Raw genomic sequence first — 19,343 nt, 5'->3', positions numbered from 1 at the left:
TAATATAAAATCTACCATGTACTCCTTTTAAGGTGTTCACTTAAGCATTTAGTAAGTTCACCATGTTTTGTGTAACCATCACTCCTATTAAATTCCAGGATGTTTTCATCATCCCCAGAATAACCCCCTCCCCTTTAGCTATCACTCCCGTTCCTCTCCCTCTGGTTTCTGGCAACCACGGATCCACTTTCTCCGTAGACTGGCTTACTCTGCACGCGTCACGTAAATGGAGTCATACACCGTGAGGCCTTTTGTGAGGAGCTTCTTTCACTGAGCTTTGTATTTTGGGGTGGACCCCGGCTGCAGCAGGTGTCGGTGCATCACTCCTTTTTCTTCTCCTTTTTCATTGTGGTAACATGTACATACTGTAAAGTTTACCGTCTGAACTGCTTTCCAGTGCACGGTTCAGTGGTAAGACACATTTGTACTGTTGTACAACCATCACCGCCACCTACCTCCACAGCTCTTTTCATTTTAGAAAACTGAGACGCTGGACCCATTGAACAGTAACCCGCCCCCAGCTCCCTGCCCCGAGCTCCTGGGAACCACCATTCTGCTTTTTCTCAGCCTTCTGCTTTTCCACTTGGCCGACCGTGCTGACCTGGATGTCCCGGGCCCGTTCGTAGGACTGATACGCAATCTTCTCTTCCATGCTGGCCAACTCCTGCTTCAAGTTCAAGATTTCATTCTGGTGGAGCTCTGTTAGGTCATTCAGTTGTTCTTCTAATCGTTCACATCTAACAAGAGGGAAAAGTTAAATGTTTCACACATTCTGTATTTCTGTTGGTTATTATTCACATCCAACCCCCCAAACCCACTCTGCAAAGGACGAAAACGAACGCACAGAGAAGTCAGGTGAGTGGCCTGGGGTAGCAGGGCGTGCTAGTGGGCACAGCTCTCGGTCCCGGGACGGACAGCTTCTCACAAGGCCGTACCCCAGCAGCGGCATGGCTCCTCCACATTCTTCCAGCACACGGTATTTGCAGCGAGGCCAGCAGCCCTGGTTAGCTTTGAGCAGACCCATTACAAACAAGGCCGTTCTTACTCTGCCCTGAGCGGCATATGGGAGAGGCAAAAACCCGAGGGACATTAAGCAGTCTCATCAGAAGATACACAGCACGCAAACGGAAACTGACCTTCCAGCAATCACCAGGAGCTTATTCCGGCCGGCGCAGGTCACTCACTCACCTGGACGTTCGTCATTCAGAGCCCACCGTCCCTACTGCCAGGCACAGTGCCCGGCACAGTGTCCACAGACGTTTACGGAGCGCCTGCTGTGTGCCCGGTTTGTTCAAGGTTCTGGGAACGCTGTGGTAAGCAAGACCGAATGCCTGCCCTCAGGAGTTTACATTCTACAGTGGTGGTGCAAGGCAGTAAAACCAAGAGGACTGCAGGCATGGGGAAGTGAGCCAGAGAAGATCAGGACGGGGATACGGCAGTGTGCCTGGCAGTCCCGGACTGCTCAGGGAAGACCTTTTCCCAACCCTGAGAGCTGAAACCTGGGTGATGACATGAACAAGCCACGTGAAGATGTGAGGGGAAGAGTATCTTCAAGCTGAAGGAAGTATCTTAAAACAAGTATAAAGCTCTTGAGATGAGAATCAGCGTGGCAAGTTTTAGGAACAGAAAGGAGGCTGTGGCTGCAGATGAGCAGAAAAGTGGGGGAATGCACAGAGAGACGGTTCCTCAGGAGCAGGACCATTTTGCTCATTTGGTTCACTGCTAGCACTTCGGATTCATGTGAAGAGATTCATTCTACATGAAGACGGTACCTGGGCAGGCAATCTATGGATCTGTGGGGTTGGAACCATTTAAAAGGAAGAGATCAGAGACTGGACAAAGAACCCAGGTAAAGGGTGGGAGGTAGAAATGTATGAACTAACCGGAACATTTGGGGGGGAATAAAAGGAAATCTGTCTCTCTCTAGCTGTCTCGCATACAGGGTTATCGTTACCATCTTTCTAAATTCCATATATATGTGTTAGTATACTGTATTGGTCTTTTTCTTTCTGACTTACTTCACTCTTTTGGACTCTGTGGGAGAGGGCGAGGGCAGGATGATACAGGAGAATGGCATTGAAACATGTAAATTATCATATGTGAAACGAACCGCCAGTCCAGGTTCGATGCATGAGACAGGGTGCTCAGGGCTGGTGCACTGGGATGACCCAGAGGGATGGGATGGGGAGGGAGGTGGGAGGGGGTTCAGGATGGGAAACACATGTACACCCATGGCAGACTGAAGTCAACGTATGGCAAAACCAATACAATGTTGTAAAGTAAAAGAAATTAAAAATTAAAAAAAAAAAAAGGAAATCTGCCCTTAAAAGGCAGGGAAGGCAGTGGGAATCTGGAATAGACAGTACATGGACCCAAAGCAGATGCTGAGGGGGAAGGCTGACATGAGGAACACAGGGCTGTCTGCTACTGGTGAAGCTTCAGGCAGGTTGTGGGTGGAGTTCTAGGAACTCCCCAGAATAAAAAAAGAAAAAGGAAAGACCTAAGTAGGTAGGGGAAAGGCTGAAGACTACACAGTGAGAAGCCACGAAAGGGAGGAATCACACAGCTTTAGCTGATGGTAACTACAGCGGAAGCTTCTCGGTCAGAGGGCTCACCACAAAAGGAGGATACACAGTTGGGGATCTACATCCTTCAGGTCCTACCAGGTTCGGATAGAAAGTATTAAAAAAAAACCACAACAACTCCATCAAGTTCTAAAACGTAAGATGTGCATTTACTGAGCGCCAGCAAATATCTACAGAGCATTTACACTGTATGAGGTCTTGTATGTACTCTAGGTGTGAGTTCCACCATACGGGAGGGTGTGCCTGGGTCCCCTAAGGGGCTGGAGCATGGGCAGACTTTGGTAGATGTGGGGGTGGGGTGGGGTTCTAGAACCCTTCTACAATTCCCCACAGATGCAACGACTGGGTGCTTCTCAGGCAAGCATACACCTAACACTGGCATGCAAGTCTCGGCAAACTTTGTATTAAAAAAACAGAAATGTCAGAACCCAAACATTTAAACTACCCTCCCTTTCCTCGTGGTTTAACCAGATGTACGGTACACAAACTTTTAAGGAATCCAAGGAAGTTCTCTGTTCAAGCTCATCTTTATGTGGCGGCGGCATTAGCAACATTCTCCCTTCTAATAATTATATAATGAATAATTAGATCCTAAACCCCATTCCTTCTCCATGAGACACAGATTAAAAATAAAGGTCCAGCTGACTCTCTTTGCTACATTACTGACTCCTCTTTAGTTCTCCTGCGTCCTTGATAACCATCTCTGTGCTGCTTTCTTGCCCACCAAAACCATCACTGGAGTGACTTGAACAACTGATCAAGGTTTCCACTTTGTGTTTGTGACTCGGGCGGGTTCTCTGGGACTCTGCCTTTTCACGTCATCTGTAGGCCTTGCCATACACTTGGAAACAGTGCCACCTCTGGAGCTGATTTTCCATCATGTTTTAAGTTCAACAAATGCCACGAGATTAGGTTAACGTACTCTTTTTATGACCGTCCTATTAAACCCACTGTGTGTGGTGTTGTCAGTGTTGGATGATTTCATTATTCTCTCCCCTCACCACAGAGGGGCTAGAGGCTTTTTAAAAATGGGGTGTTCCACTGTGTCAGTTCCTTTGAGGGGAAGAGCTGGGCTTGGCTGGTAGCAAAGAACTCTAAGCTAGGGCTGATGTGGGGTGGCAGGGAGGGGAGCCTGGTGGTGGTGACAACCGGCCTGCATGCTGACGGTGGCAGACTCAGGTGACATCTCTGGCATGTGTTCCATGGGCTACCACCTCAGTCTTTCAGCCCACAAGCTGTATGGTCTTTCAGGCTTTCCAGGAAAGTTAGAGATGCTCATCTGACATTAAACCTGGATCACAAATACCATTAGAATAGATTAAAAGTGAGAGCAGCAGCAGCTGCCATAAGCATTTATTCAAGCTTATGATGTAAATTGGGGCTTCAGCAGTAAAGAATTCACCTGCAACACAGGAGCCGCACGGGACACAGGTTTGATCCCTGGGTCGGGAAGATTCTCTGGAGGAGGGCATGGTAACCCACTCCAGTATTCTGGCCTCAGAAATCCCATGGACAGAGGAGTCTGGCAGGCTACAGACCACAGGGTTTCGAAGAGTCAGACAAGACAGAGCGACTTGGCTGAATCGATTTAGCATGGATTATGTAAATTAACTTCCACAGCCCCAAGAAGACAGTAGGTAATACCTTTACTTTACAGATGAGGAAGCTGAAGCTGAAGCTGGAGAGATACAGAAATTTGCCCAAGGGCAGAGAAATTAAGTAGGGGAGCAAGGACTTGAACACAGGTAGGTTTGACTCTAAAGCCCGATTTCTTAACCATTCAAGAAGTCCAGATGAATTCCCTTCAAAAGAAGGGCGAGTCAGGTCTAAAGTGGATTGAAATCACAAAGCTCCAAAGGGGCCTGGACACTACCACACTGACCGATGGTTTTGAAGCTTTATGTCAAGGCGGAGTCAACAGGAGGATGTAATAAAGAGTGTAATAAAAAGATTATGGACCTAGAATAGGAAAGAGGATGATAACAAGTGTTGGTGAAGATGTGGGGAAATTCAAACCCTGGTAAACAGCTGGTGCAGCTGTTCTCTGGAAAATAAGTTTGGAGCTCTAAACATAGTTACCATGTGCCCCAGAAATCTCACTCCAAGTGTACACCAGAGAAAAATGAAGACTAACTTCCACTGGAAATTCGTATACAGATATTAACAGAAGCATTATTCATAATGGCCCCAAGTGGAAACAACCCACTGTCTATCAACTGATGAGTGGATATATAAAGTGTGGTCTATTCATACAATGCAATGTTATTGGGAAAGGGAATGAAATGAAGTAATGACACATGCTACAGTATGGATAAGCCTTGAAAATATGTTAAATGAAGGATGCCAGTAAGGAAGAACTGAAAATTGTATGATTCCACATGCATGAAATATTCAAAACAGGCAGAGCTATAGAGACAGAAAGATGAATGGTTGGCAGGGGCTGGGGCAGGGTAGAGGAGATTGTAAACTGATAAAAATGTCCTAAACTGATTATGGTGGTGGCTCCATGTATCTGTGGATATACTAAAACCACGGATTTGCATATCTCAATAAAGCTGTTAAAAAAGATTACGGATGCCTGTAGTTTACTTTGAAATGCATCAAAACAACAACAACAACAGATAAAGGATGGATAGATGGAAAGATATACAATAAAACAGTACATTAATAGTATGGGAGTTCATGATACACTTTTTTTCCCCAAGTCTGCAGTGTGTTCGAAAGTTTTATAATAAACATTGGGAAAAAATGACTATAGGTATTATAGCCAGGAGCATTTGGGTGTGAGTCCTTTGAGAATTCTACCTCTTAAAGTTTCATGGTCTCAGGTCAGCTCACTTTACATAGCAAATTCCTTCATCTGTAACCTGAGGTTAATAATCTACCTTGTAACATTCGTTTGCATACACAGGAGGTGTTAAAAAAAGCATTTCTCTTCTTTCCATCTTCAGTCTACTAAGAACACAGTGGCTGTTTTGAAAATGTTTCTAGTTTATAATGAAGAAGGTATCAAGTGAATACTTGCTCCCTGAAAAGAATTCATGGGAATCTGAAAACCTTTCTAACTAATGAAGTATTTCCTGTGGTGACTGATTCATGCCTTAGTCTCATTTTAGACTCATCAGCAGTCCACATCATTGTGCTAACTACAAAATAAATCCAGTATCTCACACCCCATTTTACATGTATCTAAGATGATCACTATTTCACACACCTCCCTCCTTTCCCCTTTAGAGTTGTTAAAAATCAGTATGTTACAAAGAAAAATACATCACAGATAAAGTATTGTTTGAAAGGTAAAAAAATTAGTTCCCTGACTATAAAGAACCTTAAATTCTAGGGGACAGAGCAGCCTGGTTAAATCTCTCTCCATCAGGAACGATTTCCGCAACAGCCCTGACAAGGGATCTCCCTGTGAATACCTCCAGGGGCAGGGCCTCATTTTTCTTAAGCGTTGTTTTCACTGCTAGATAGATGCATCTATCCATCTAAAACTGAACTAAAACCTAGGAACTCCTCACTCATACCAAGTCCCTCTCTCAGCCAATTACTTGCGACGCCTGCCTTCAGCAATAAGAGGTAGTTCCCATGGATTTCCATAGAACCAAACCTTGGTAAAGTCTTGACTGCACACACATCTGTCAGTATCACTCTCTCTCTCGCCTCATGTTACTTGTAAAGATGAGCCTGTATTCTATTCCGGGGGAAGGCACAGAAGGCAGGAGGTAAGGGCAAGATGCCTTGGAGCCTGGAGGTGGGAGCTAACCACTGGACAGCCAGGGAGGTCCCAGCACCCATCACTTTAAGGGAACAGGAATGATGTGAACAGAAACTTGCCAGGTGCCGAGTGACAGGCAGATCAGGACATAAGATACGCTTTTTCTACCCCTCAAACTTTTAACACTTTAACATTTCTTTGAAATGCAACCCTTGAATCCTATATTCTCTCCCAGAATTTTAGATCCAAGCTGATGCAGACATTAAGAATTCCCAATATAATTTTTTAAGCCCCTACTTAAGATTTACCAACCTGCTTTATTGATTTCTTTCACTGGTTTAAGTTCTTTTCTTTTTTCTTTAGTATTTCTTTCAGCAAGGCTTTATAAGAGGTAATTTAATCTACATGTGTCTGAAAGTATCTTGATTTCACCCTCTTCCTTGAAGAATAAAGCAGGTGGGACACAGCAGCCTACGTGTAGTTTTTCTTCCCCAGTTCTCTGGAGGTATCACTGCTATCCTCCGGCAGTATAATGTTGCGTGTGTTTGGTCTGTTTCACACTCAGTCTCTTTCATCAACTGGATTTCCTCATGATGTTGACAACTTTGGCTTGAGAGTATTCCATGGCGTTCCCTCCTGCAGGTATCTCCTCTTTCAGGTTCCTTTTTGGGCTGTTTTGAGGTGTGACAAAACATGTTTTGCATACTTACACCTATGAACAGCTAAGATGACTTACTAAAGGACACTTGAGGCTGCCCCTCGGACTTTTTTTTAACCTGCCTGCAGAAGGGGAGATTCTATAATCATGTAACACTATTGATGAGTACATAATGCTACAGATGAATCACAGTAAGTGCAAAAGTCTTTAGCACGTGCTTCTAACTCTTGAACCTTATAAACCACTGTCTGTCATATAAAAGTTACTAACACGTCAAAGGCTCTGGAAGCCATGTTAGGACTGAATTTTGTTCACCCCGCATTATATCTAAAGGCCCTCCACCTTTACTGCTTCTGCTTTGTACCTTTTTTTCACTTGAAAACATTTTTATGCTGTTGCAGTTTGTCCCAGATCATGAATCTGCTCATCCAGGTTTCAGACTCAAATCCTGACTCTGTAGAACACCAGTGTGAGTGACCCTGTTCACCTGTTAAGAAGTCTGTCTCCTCCCAAGGGTGGCTGTGAGGATTACACAGGAGACAGATGACAAATGCCTGGCAAAAAAAAAGAAGGTCCAAGCTCTAGTGAGCTGGTTCCAGGGGACTGCTTGTCAATCGCCATGGAATCCCAAGTGCTACATGGCCCCACTGTTCATGGCTTCCTGCTTCTGATTCTTTAATCCTTCATTTCTTCATCTGTCTCCACGTTCTCAGTTTCACATATTCCAGAATTTTCAGCACTCCCAGTATATTCATGTGTATTCACGCTTTCCCTATGACATCACACAAGTGGGTTTATGGGGCAGGCATTCTGTCCTTCTCCATGCTGGGCACAAAGCTCTTACTTCATGCCTCCTCATCGGGAGGGCCAGCACAGGCACACCAACGGCTCTGGCCATCTCCCTGGCTAGCTGAACTAGCTGGCCTGTTCCAAGCCGTCCTTTAAACTGGTAAAAACTCTCCTATCCGGCTCCCTTTCATGGCATGTGTTGTGTATGTGTGTGAGGCAAAGTCTCTCGAATAAATTATACTGGGTCTTTGCAAACCTCCAGAAAGAGTTGAGTTGAAAGTGCTAATCCTTACCCTGGGTTACCATGCCCTTGCAGAAAAGGAAGGCTTTCAGAAGCTGAACAATTTACTCACAGTTACATGGGACTCAACAGCAACATCCCCTCAGGCTGAGTCTTCCTGAATGGGAAAATGTAACTGTCGCTCCCAAAGAGAGCGCTTTACTAGCAGGGAGCTAACTAGCCAAGTAGCACTGGTGTAAGCAGAAGCGCTCCATTTCCCAACAGACGAGACACAGACAGGTTAGGAGCCTTGCTGAGGTGACACAAAGCCGCAGAACTCAGGGGTGAAGCAAAACCCACAAAGGCTTCAGTTGAAACGGCCCCATTAATTCATCCACTAGTAACTGCCAGCGTCTGTTTCCCCTCTTCAAGTCATAAGAATTACCTGGAGAATGATGGCTTTCTGAAAGAACAGAAAAGTTGCAGCTGTTATTGTGCAGTGGAAATCCTATCACACTCACACAAACAGTTGTGTCTGGGTTACCACGGTAGTAAAGCACCTCCAATCTGCAGGGACCATCAGGGAGGAGACGAGGAAGCCATATACTTGGAGGCTTTTGCCGAATGTGATGAACAGAGAGGTTGGCAAGATGCCCCTGGTGCCGTGCAATGCCGCCCTCTGGGCTGTCTCAGTTCCCTAAAAGAACTCGACTGGCCTGTCATTACTAAAACATTTTCCCTAATTTTCCCAGCTCTTTTCACAACCTGCAAACTGAAAAGCACAAACCTGACCAGGCTTAGCCACTTCCATTCAAATATTTTTTTTCAGTGCTTCCAGCCTGAGAGGCTTACATAAACCACGTGTGAAACTAAAGTCTGCAAACAGACTAGCCCAAAGAGCCCAGTAAAAAATGATGTGGTATTATTTGGGGTGGTGGAGCATGCGGGGTGGAGGAGTTTAGGGTTCAGTCTAACCAATTAATCACTGTAAGCATCGAAACATCAAAAACGCCAGCAAAGATAACGAGAACAATAGCTACCTGGCCCACTATGCCTTTTTATTGTGCAGTGTCTGCCTTGGAGACTCATCAAGACACAGATCAGTAATCCTCACCTCCTTCCTCTCTGAGAGGTACTTCGAAATGTAACTTAGAAAGGGGAGGCTGAGAAAAAAATGCCACAACCTTCCCCTGCTAGTGAGGTGTAGGAGGATGAGAATTGCTTCTTGCTGTTTAGATTTTATTATTGTCTCTTTTATAACTTCCACCCCACTCCATACTGTTAGTCAAATGAAAAATCTAAACAACGAAAGGATGGAAGAAAATACTCTCACCAACTTTCCACTCCTCCCTTTTTGAATATTATAAACTCTTTTGCTCCCTTTATTTTTCAGTGTTTACTTCCAGTCTGAATTCTAAAACGGAGAAGTCAGATACCTAGGGAATTCATACAAAGAACACCTCCATTCTCTCCTTAAATATTAATGCAAAACCAGCAGAGGGTGAAAAAAGGGAAAGTAAACTGTGAATCAGCCTTTCATGTGTTATTTTTTAAAATCAAAAACTCCCTGTAAGGGACTTGTAACCCCTTCATGTGGCACTGCTTAAACATTTTGTGGACATGAAGGGTGGGCGTTCTTGACCCTGCTAGTATGTGACTTCGACTGGCACATGCTTTTCATGTGATTTAAATGGAACACAAGTAGCATAAAATGAATAATCTCATTTTGGGACTTCTAACTTAAAAGTCCTTCCTAAATCATTACAACTCAAATGGAACGTTGACAGCTAAATATGATTTGAGCTTAACTATCTAGTAAACAGAAAGCCTGAACACTGAAAGATCTTTTTTGAAAAAAGTAGATTATATGGTATTTGAGGAGGTGAAATTCTTCCCCACCAAGATGCAACTGCTCTATCTACAAAGTATTAAAATACATCTTGATTTTTTTTTCCCAAAAGGAATTCAAAGCAATTTATTCCAGGCTTTTAACAACAGGATCTGAGTCTAGTCTAGTCTGACCACAAGAATCCATCTGGGTTAAGTTCACTAGGGGGGTTCTTCACCCTTAGGGAACCTACTTTCCCCCTCCCCCCAAGCTTATTTATTTTTTAATTTTAAAATTAATTAAAAAATTTTTTTTCAAATTTTGGACTTCCTTGGTGGTCCAGTGGTTAAGACTCTGAGCTCTCAATAGAGGGAGCATGGGTGCGATACCTGGTTGGGGAACTAAGATCCCACAGGCTGTGTGTCCAATAAATAAAACAAAACATTAAAAAAAATTTTTTTCCCCAAATTTTTATTTAACACCAAAAACATTTTGTATCGGGAGACAGTCAAAAAGACATCTAGATTCTGCTGCAGGTTTACAATGATAAATGAATACTGGTCTTGGAAAGTGAAAATTCCCAGCTGGTCCTGGAAACTGGTCCAATTCATCCACTGGATTAGTCAACACAGTAGTCACCTTCCTAGATCAAAGACAAGCAGGGCTCTTTGGGGCCGCATTCCTGACTAGTGAGAAAGCTGGGTGAGCGCAGAGCTGGGAATGCACCCCCACTCTGGGTGTGGCCCAGGAGTCTGGAGCCATCTCTGAGAGCCTGTGGGCTTCCCTGATTGGGCAACAGGTCACTGCGACAGGATGGCTGAAGAAATCTTGTGGAACAGGTATTGAGAGGAACAGGAAGGACTAGGTCCCAGGCCAACTGACACCAACAGGCAACCACGGCAGCAGATGAGTGCATTATCTCCCCAGGCGTCCTAGAGACCCGAGGTGGTTTCTGACAGGCTGGACCTGAATGGGCAGATGCGGCCTGGTTGCTGGAGACAGGACGCGCAGTGGGAGCCTGAAGGTGCCCCTGGCTGAACTGGGGGAAGAAAACCGATTTCCCCTCCTTACCTTTTGTTCCCTTAGTTATGTCGAGGCCCAAAAAGAGGCTAGGAAAGACTCCACTAGCCTTCAGTTGAAAAGGAAAAAGCACAGTTTCAGTCCCCAATCAACAACAACCAGTCCCCCCAGCTTTCAGGAGAGGCAGTGTGTTATCTTAAAAGATGAAAAGCAGCAGATGCCTCAAGCACAGAGGGAATAAATAAAAGCTACAGGGGGAGACGGTGACGACAACTTTCTGATATCCCGGCACTGTTCACACCATCCTGGCTGCCCCCCAAGACACTGCCTCATTTAGTAATCACCACAACCCTGCACCATAGACACCAGTACCTTGTTTTTAGGGAGGAAACAGCTTAGGTGAGCCACACCGGGTCACAGCACTCATTAGCATCAGAACTGGCGAGCAAATTCAGGCCTGTCCAACCTCCATTAAATAACAAAGTGATCGATTTATTTGCTCGCCCTCCCCATCCGTCCTTCTTCCCTCCCATTCCCACTTCATCACCTCTCCAGGGGCTAATCTGGGAGGAGCTCATCTGTATGAAAAGTCTCTTAGATGGAAGATCTTACCCTCTGAATGAAGCTCTGTCTCCTAGGTGCACTTCTCAGTTGGGCTTTTTTTCCCTCTTATAAATGAAGAACCAATTTGAGCCAATATTTTCAGTTTCTATTTCAAGCTTACAGCCAAACCTGGTCTGCATACCGTCTGCAGGCTCTCAGATCGACTGACAGTTGAGACACGGGTTTAACCCAAGGAATATGGGGCTACCACAGCTGTATCTGACCATATCTCTGTCTTATGCCCAGTGATAGTAAAATAAATTCACACTTAACAACAGCCTCTCTGGTTAGGAGTCCAGTGGCCGGCGCCTAGCCGGCTGGGCCTTGCTGCCAACTGCTCCGCAGTGTGTGACAGCTGCTCGTGGGGACAGGCTCCTTCTGTACTTCTGCTCTAATGACTCAGTGCGATTTAAAATACCCCTGGGCTTAATACAAACAGTCTCAGAAGCCGATTTCCAAAGAACAGCAATCCCCTTAAAATAGAAGCTTTCAAATGGCATGATTGCTCATCAACACCAGGAGGGTTTTTTGCCTGCCTTCATGCAGGCAGTAGCTGAGCAAAATTCCAGGTCAGATTCCCTATGGGAAAAAACGACAAAACAAACCTGTGAGATTACTGATGGACTGTTTTCCTAGCTCCCTCCTGGTTTCAGTGCACTTTGCCACAGTGAAACTTCTTCCTACAGTAGCTCAACATGGTACACTCAATTTGGGAACAGGGCTAAACCTCCAGCTTTTAGCAGCCAATTAAATATATGTTAAACCATTTTACTGTGTGACTTGGCAGAAGTCACTTTATCTTTTTGGGTCTCAGGGGACTCATCTGTGGAATGAGATTACACTAGATATCTAAGGGCCCCCTCTATCTCTGAAGTAAAGTGAACCCAGTTGCCACTGAACCAATCTGTAATAATACTCTAATGGGATGAAGAGATTAGATGGACAAAGAGAATCTGATGTCAGCACAGATCCCATCACTTAAAAAAAAAAAAGGCTATATATCTTGTCTCCTGCCTTCTCAGACATACAATCCCACTCATATCTGAGAGTCCAAAGCAAAGCGCAAAGACTAAACACCTAGTTAGGGGCCCAATGTTGGGCAGAGTTCAGACCCAAGCGCTGCGACACAGACTGCCTGGGCCAAGTGTGTGTGGGCGCTGAGGACAGATTCTCCACTCGTGCCACAAGCATGTGGGTGAAGAGAGGTTTCTGAGTAATTCTGATGATTCCCAAGAAGATGATCTTGGGCAAAACTCTTCCCTGGTGCAACTCACTGGGGTAAGACCAATGGGAAGCACTCACCAGTGAAGTGACTGTGGGTGTTGAGAATGGACTCTGAAAAGGGGGAAATCAGGATGGGGTAATGGAGGTTTACTTAAGTAGGGGTCCCTTATTATTCACCTAAAGTGTTGTACAAGCTTGAGAAAACTTTCTAGAGCTTGTGCATTCACAGAATTTTATAGAATATGTTAAAAATAGGGAGACCTTCTACAGAAATAGACACTGGGTCCTCAAAAAGGCCCTAAAGCTCTTGCTATTAAAGTTCATGCTTCTTAGAGCCAGACTCTAGGTTAGTCTGTCAATCAGACAGATTTCAGGGTTGACTTTGGGAAAACACTTGTCCTGGGATGAAGAGACCCCAGGCTTTGGAGTCACATTAAACTGGGTGTGATTCCTGGCTTTACCATTTACAGAGTAATCTTTGGCAAAATTTAAAACTTCACTGGGTTTCCATTTCCTCATCTGTAAACTTGGGTTTCCCAGGTGGCTCAGAGGTAAAGAACCCACCTGGCCAATGCAGGAGGTGTGGGTTTGATCCCTGGGTTGGGAAGATCCCTTGGAGAAGGAAATGGCAACCCGCTCCAGTATTCTTGCCTGGAAAATCCCATGGACAGAGGAACCTGGAGGGCTGTAGTCTGCAGGACTGCAAAGAGTCGGACATGAGTGAGCAACTGAGCACACAAAATCGGGTACAGTGTACCTACAGGTCCACCGTGAGGATCAGCAAACATGCAGGAAACAGCTAGCACAGTGGGCATCAGAGGAGTTTACCGAATGCTGCCAGAGGTACAGTCCTCTTCCTCCCCCTTCAACACTGTGCCTGGCCTCGCTCCTGTCAACTCAGATGTTAGTAAAACAAACTAAAGCAGAGAAAATAAGCAGAAACCCATCTAGAGCAGCCATGGACACTAATGGGTTTCTTGGTCACCGAAGAGTCTCATAAGTCTATCCCTTCCAAGCCTGGAACAGAGTAGAAATAGAAATCCGTGGAGAGAGGCTGCTGGAGGCAGCTCACTCAGAGTGTGGAGACGGTGGAAAGGAGAGAAAACAAATTGAAAAGGCAGCTGACAGAAGTGCAACAAGCAGGCTGCCCAGGACCACTGACTGCAGACGCATGTACGCTTCTACCTTCACTGGGCTGAGAGTATCCTCCTAAGCTAGAACACTACTGTTGTCAGCTATTTCCAATCACGTCAGGTTCAATGTACTACTCTGTGAAAAGAAGGGAGAGAAATGTGGCAAAAATGCTTAAAATGTGAAAAGTTGTGGTGCCTTAAAGAATACACTACAATCTGTGGTGGAAATCTCATTTATGTAAAACAGCTCAAAGACCAACAAAATTAGATAAATATATTTACCATGTAAAGACATATGGAATAGAGGAGAATTCTCTTATTGCTCTATACATGGAAATACTGGTGCAACGAAATAATTGAGTAAAACAGTTGTTGACTTTTCCACTGTTCTTCTTGGGGGAAAAAAAAAAAAGATTCCGTTTCAACAAAAAAGACCACTCTCAAGCTGAAGTGATGTGACAGATATGTCTTCCTCCTGCCCCTTCGGTCTTTGAAAATTCACAAGTTCCCTTTATTCTCTTTTCATTCCAGAAAACTAGGCATTCACTTACTACCAAGAATCCAAAATGCAGTGAAAGAAGTACACTTCACCTTACGTCACAAGTCACTTGGATGTGATTCTTTTAATGAGGTACTAATGAGGAGCTAAAAGTTCTGTCCTGTCCGTGAATTATTTTAAATGGACACAGAGGTGGCCTTGGGAGACTTGTTTTTCAACTCCCTGATTTTCTCACACTGGCCTACACCAGACTTGAAGGCATAACAAACTCTATATGAATCTTAAGCTCTGGAAGAATTTAAAAACTGGAATGAAAAAAAAAAACTGGAATGTTTTGCTATCCTTTCAAAATAAAGAGGTCAAAGCAGGCAGTTGTTTTTCTGAGCAACTGACCATGGAACGCCCAGGTCTCCATGTTCAGGGCAATGTATTTTAATAGTAGCAGTAGCAGCTGCTACCTAACATCAATCAAGCACTCCGGAGCCAGGCACCGAGCTACGTGCTGTGCATAAATTATTTCATTTAAATGGCACAATCAGCCTATAAAGGACTATTATTATTTCTATGTTAGAGACGACGAAATCAAGACTTAGAGAGGTTAAGAATCTTGTCCAGTTTTCAAGACTAGCAAGTGGCAGAACTAGAATTTGAACCTGGGAATTAGGCTTAAGGTGGTACAAAGTATCAGGTGTTTTTAGAATCTGAATGTGTGTTAGACTGCTCACTGCTTTAGATACTGTTTTCTGAGTACACTCTGTGTGTGTGCTCAGTTAGAGCGCAGACTAACTTTGTAACTTCATCAACTGCATGTAGCCTGCCAGGTTCCTCTGTCCATGGAATTTTCCAGGCAGGAATACTGGGGTAGGTTGCCATTTCCCTCTTCATCTAAGTATATTAAAGAATATGTAAAACAATGACATAAGAACAGTCATTCACTTGCTTTTAGAACTTCATTTCTCTCTCCCACACTTCTCTTTTCTTCTCCCTTCAAGTCTTAAGTCAGAATTGAAGGACAGAAGAGTAAAGATAAGAGGTAGGACTGAGTGACATTTTTACCATCTGGAAAGAGCTTGCTGCTGTAACTCCTCTCAGAACTAACTGAAGCAGGTGAACAATAAATCTCAGGCCCTGAAATTACCTCGTAAAAGCAAACTTGAAAAAAAAAATCACTTTTATTATTTTTCTTTCCCCAAGAGGTAAAGGGACCTGAAGAAACTGTTCCGTCCTTGACACTACAGTAAAAGTACTTGGACTCCACATGCTAAGCGGGACCCTTTCAGGGCCTAACCTGTGGCTGTCAGCAGGACGTGTGGCTCCTGTAATACTGGCCCTTACAACTGTCTCAGAGAGGTGGCCTGTCTCTGGTTGACAGCACCAGCTGGATATCATTTCTACCGCATCACATGCATTCGATGGAAACGCAGAGGCAGAGACACACATGTGGAGGCTGGTTAAGAGTGGTCTAACATGAATACAGTGTGTGATATGAAACACAAAGAGATCAGCTCCTACCCTGAGCACAGGTTATGACTCAAAGCATTCAGCCCTTGGAGAATTTTCTAACTACTGTAGAATCGTTTCATGTTTAAGTCCACTCTCATTCGAAGAGCTGCCAATTCATGGAAGTAACAGACAGGCGTATCTAGATTTATTTCCAGTCTCAATCTTCCTATATCAATTGCCCAGATAAGTGTGTTTAAAGTCAAATAGCTACAAGGTTCAGTACATTTTGGCTGGGCTCTATCTTTGACTTCTACAGAGTTCAGAGGGTTATAGATCTTTTCAGTTTCATGCAGTAGAGCTATGGGCTGCAATGGTTTGTGATGCTGGGATTCTAAGTAAGTAGGTGGAATGCCTTAGAAAGCCTGGGCTCTGTTTGGAAGTTGAAGACAGGAGGGCTACAGTGATGGGTTTGCGATCTTGGGAGTCATTTAACTCTTCTGGCCTCTCTTTTGCTCTCTATGAGGAGAACTCATGCCAACATCACACAACGTATCTAAAGTGCTGTGGACACTCCAGAGAAGGACTCTCTACGCAGACCTTTTAAAGCTGCATGTCCGCAGACACAGACAACAGACTTGTGGACATGGGAGGAGAGGAAGAGGGTGGGATGAACCGAGAGAGAAGCATGTTAACATCGATACTATCATATATTTAGGACTTGAATTCCGTATCACTTACCTATATCGCTCCTCCTGTAAGGCCTGCATTATTAGTGAATAGTCCCTCTGATAATGTTCCTTGAGGGTCTCAAAGGATTCCTCGAGTCGGGCCTGGGTTTCCCGGATCTCCTGGACCTCGTGGAGCAGTGCATCGAGTCCTGAGCTCTGCATGTCCAGGGTGTTGGTTCTGGAGCTGGACGCTCCTACGGCAAGGCCGGCAGTGCTGTTGGCGCCCACTGAGCCCGAGGTGGCGCTGGAACAGTCTTCCTCACTCCCATACTTGGGGCTGGACTGAAAGGTGGAAATGGCCCCCAAGGCCTTCCCCGCCTCGTCCACCTGCCCTTCCTCTAAAGAGTCCTTCAGGTTGGGGATGTTGTCGGCGCTGCCAAACTTATTCCGAATTAGAGACGCGATCTCCCTGGGCTTGGAGACCACGGCCCCGGCAGCCGAGTGGGTTGCCTGGGAGAAGCTGGACAGCCCGCCCTTGACGCTGTCCACCACGCCTTCGCTGAAGCCGGTCACCTTGGCACCCACGTCCTTCAGCCCCTGGTGCATGTCCCTGAAGACGTCCTTTGGCTGCCGGGGGATCCCATTCTGCTCCACCTCCCGGAGCTTCCGGTGGTAGTGCTCGAGCTTCTTCTGCAGCTGCTGGATGGTCTGGGCTGACTTCTGGTTCTTCTTCTCAAAGACCTGCTTGATGCGGGCGGCCTGCTGCTTGTCTGCGCTGTTGGCCAGCTTCAGGTACTCGGCCACGTTGTCGTCCCGGGCCGTCTGTGCGATCTTGATTTGCTCCGTGAGCTTCAGGATCTTCTGCTGCAGGTGGGCAATGGCAGCCTTTGTGCGCTGAGGGTCTGGGGTCCCGTCCACGGAGTCTGTGTGGAGGCTGCCATCTGCGCTGGAGGCCACCGCACTGGAGGTCTGGGCGAGGCTGCTCACTTCCAACCGCTCGATCTGGTGTGAGAGCAAGAGGGGGAGGTTAGAAGGAGCCCAGAGGGCCTTGCTCGCCACCATGACGGGCCCCAATGTACCGAAAAAATTCACCTACTCAGCACAGGGTGTTGTTCTAATTGTTTAAGTCACTCAGTCCTATCCGACTCTTTGCCACCCCGTGGACTGGAGCCCACCAGGCTCCTCTGTCCATGGGATTCTTCAGGCAAGGATGCTGGAGCGGGCTGCCATTTCCTCCTCCAGGGATCTTACCCACCCAGGGACTGAACCCACTCCTCCTGCATTGGCAGGTGGATTCTTTTTTTTTTTTTGGCAGGTGGATTCTTTACCGCTGAGCCACCAGGGACACCCACTCAGCACAGAGTGCTGACCCAACTCCTCCTGTCCTGCACCAGCCTCCCTGCCCGCTTGGATACTGTCCCCAAACAAGTACACTTTGCTTCAAGAAAAACAGATACATGAGAAAAGATTTGCAGAAGCTGGGATCTGTGCAAAAGGTATTCGTCTTCTGCTAGAGAATTTCTTACAGTATTCCTTTACATAATAAAGCTCTCCTAATGAGTTTAAAGCATGAATTAATTCACACTCAGCACACATACTTGTGTTCAGAAGTGTATCTATGTACAGCATAGTACACCTGCATTTCAATTTAATCATAAGAAAATTGCCTCCGTATGCACACATCACTGTATTCCAATTCTTGCTTTCAGATTACAGTCATCTGAAAATGCTGGTGAGAAGGTTAACTTAAGTGGCTACATATAAAAATCCAATTGTTATCACAGTGTCTTTTTGATCAAACCATATCAAGGGGTATGGAATCATTCTGTCTCTTCCAACAGGGACACTAAATTGGAAGTTGAAGGCACGTGAAGGGGAGAACGAGAAGGTCCTGCTGAAAGTGGCAAGCATGAACATGGTATGGGCTTGAAAGTTAAAAGCCCAAATCACAAGTAGCTGTGATAAACTTGGGCAAGGTAGCATGAACCATCTGGGACAGAGACAGAAGAGGTAAGTAATTAAACAAGTCAGAGACTAAGTTCAGGCCTTGTGAAGCTCAAATTTTTTGCGCTCTGTCCACTCAAAAATTTTTATTAGGCAAGGGACTCCAAAACACATACAATGACTATCTTCTGGTGTGTGTGCATGCAACCATTCAAGGGAGCCAAAGAAGAAGACAAACTGTTCAGATTTGAAAACTTCAACTATCATACTTCAAAGATACCAGGCCAAAGCTAAGAGAAGGTTGTGTTTCTCCAACTCGGGAGAAAAAAGCCCTTCAAGAAGGTGTGCCTGGATGTGGCTTGTGGTGATGAATTAGGGCAGGGCCCATGCAAAAAGAGGATGAGATGGTTGGATGGCATCACTGACTCAATGGACACAAGTTTGAGCAAGCTCCAAGAGATAGTGAGGGACAGGAAAGCCTGCATGCTGCGGTCCGTGGAATCACAAAGAGTGGACACAACTGAGCGACTGAACAATGACAACCATGCAGAAAGGCTTTAGACACTGCTCTATTGAGCAGTAACAGTAAGAAATAATGAAATAACCATTGTGGGGCAATAAACATTCCCACTAGAAGCGACAATGTGCAAGTTCACCATCCTGGAGAAAGAGGGGCACATTCTTTCCCTTCTTTCCCATCCCTAATCTTGTTTACCAGTAAGCAAGGTGGTAGCAAGAACTATATATAGGTTATTCTCATATTCTGAAAGGCCAAATTGATAATTTTGTAATGACAAGAATACACCAAGTCTGAAATATTCATGAAATGCTGACTATTAACCTGTCAGCCTAGAGACTCATCCTCCCTTTCCCATCTTGGCTGTACCTCCTCAGTTTGCTGTCTGAGCAGGGACCACGCCAATCTCTAAGACACATGCAGTTCGCGACTGGGTTCAATATATTACTACTGATGTGAATAGCAAGTAGTATTATTTTCTTCCAGATGAACAG

General features: G+C 45.2%; 1 protein-coding gene across 23 annotated transcripts in view; it reads right to left on the bottom strand.

Annotated features, from left to right (window-relative positions):
* TMCC1 (transmembrane and coiled-coil domain family 1) overlaps positions 1 to 19,343 on the bottom strand; it is a 151,933-nt gene that overhangs the window by 6,263 nt on the left and 126,327 nt on the right. For all 23 annotated transcript variants that reach the window (XM_065933915.1, XM_065933918.1, XM_065933914.1 and 20 more), the window contains 2 exons: positions 16,459 to 17,390; positions 602 to 737 (listed from right to left, as the gene is read on the bottom strand). In XM_065933915.1, the coding sequence (XP_065789987.1) occupies positions 602 to 737; positions 16,459 to 17,390 (1,068 nt within the window). The remainder of the gene's footprint in view (positions 1 to 601; positions 738 to 16,458; positions 17,391 to 19,343) is intronic.

The sequence above is a fragment of the Muntiacus reevesi genome, chromosome 4 (assembly GCF_963930625.1).
Source record: "Muntiacus reevesi chromosome 4, mMunRee1.1, whole genome shotgun sequence".
NCBI lineage: Eukaryota > Metazoa > Chordata > Mammalia > Artiodactyla > Cervidae > Muntiacus > Muntiacus reevesi.
Note: the sequence above shows the minus strand (reverse complement) of the source record. Positions and strands in the feature narration are given on the sequence as shown.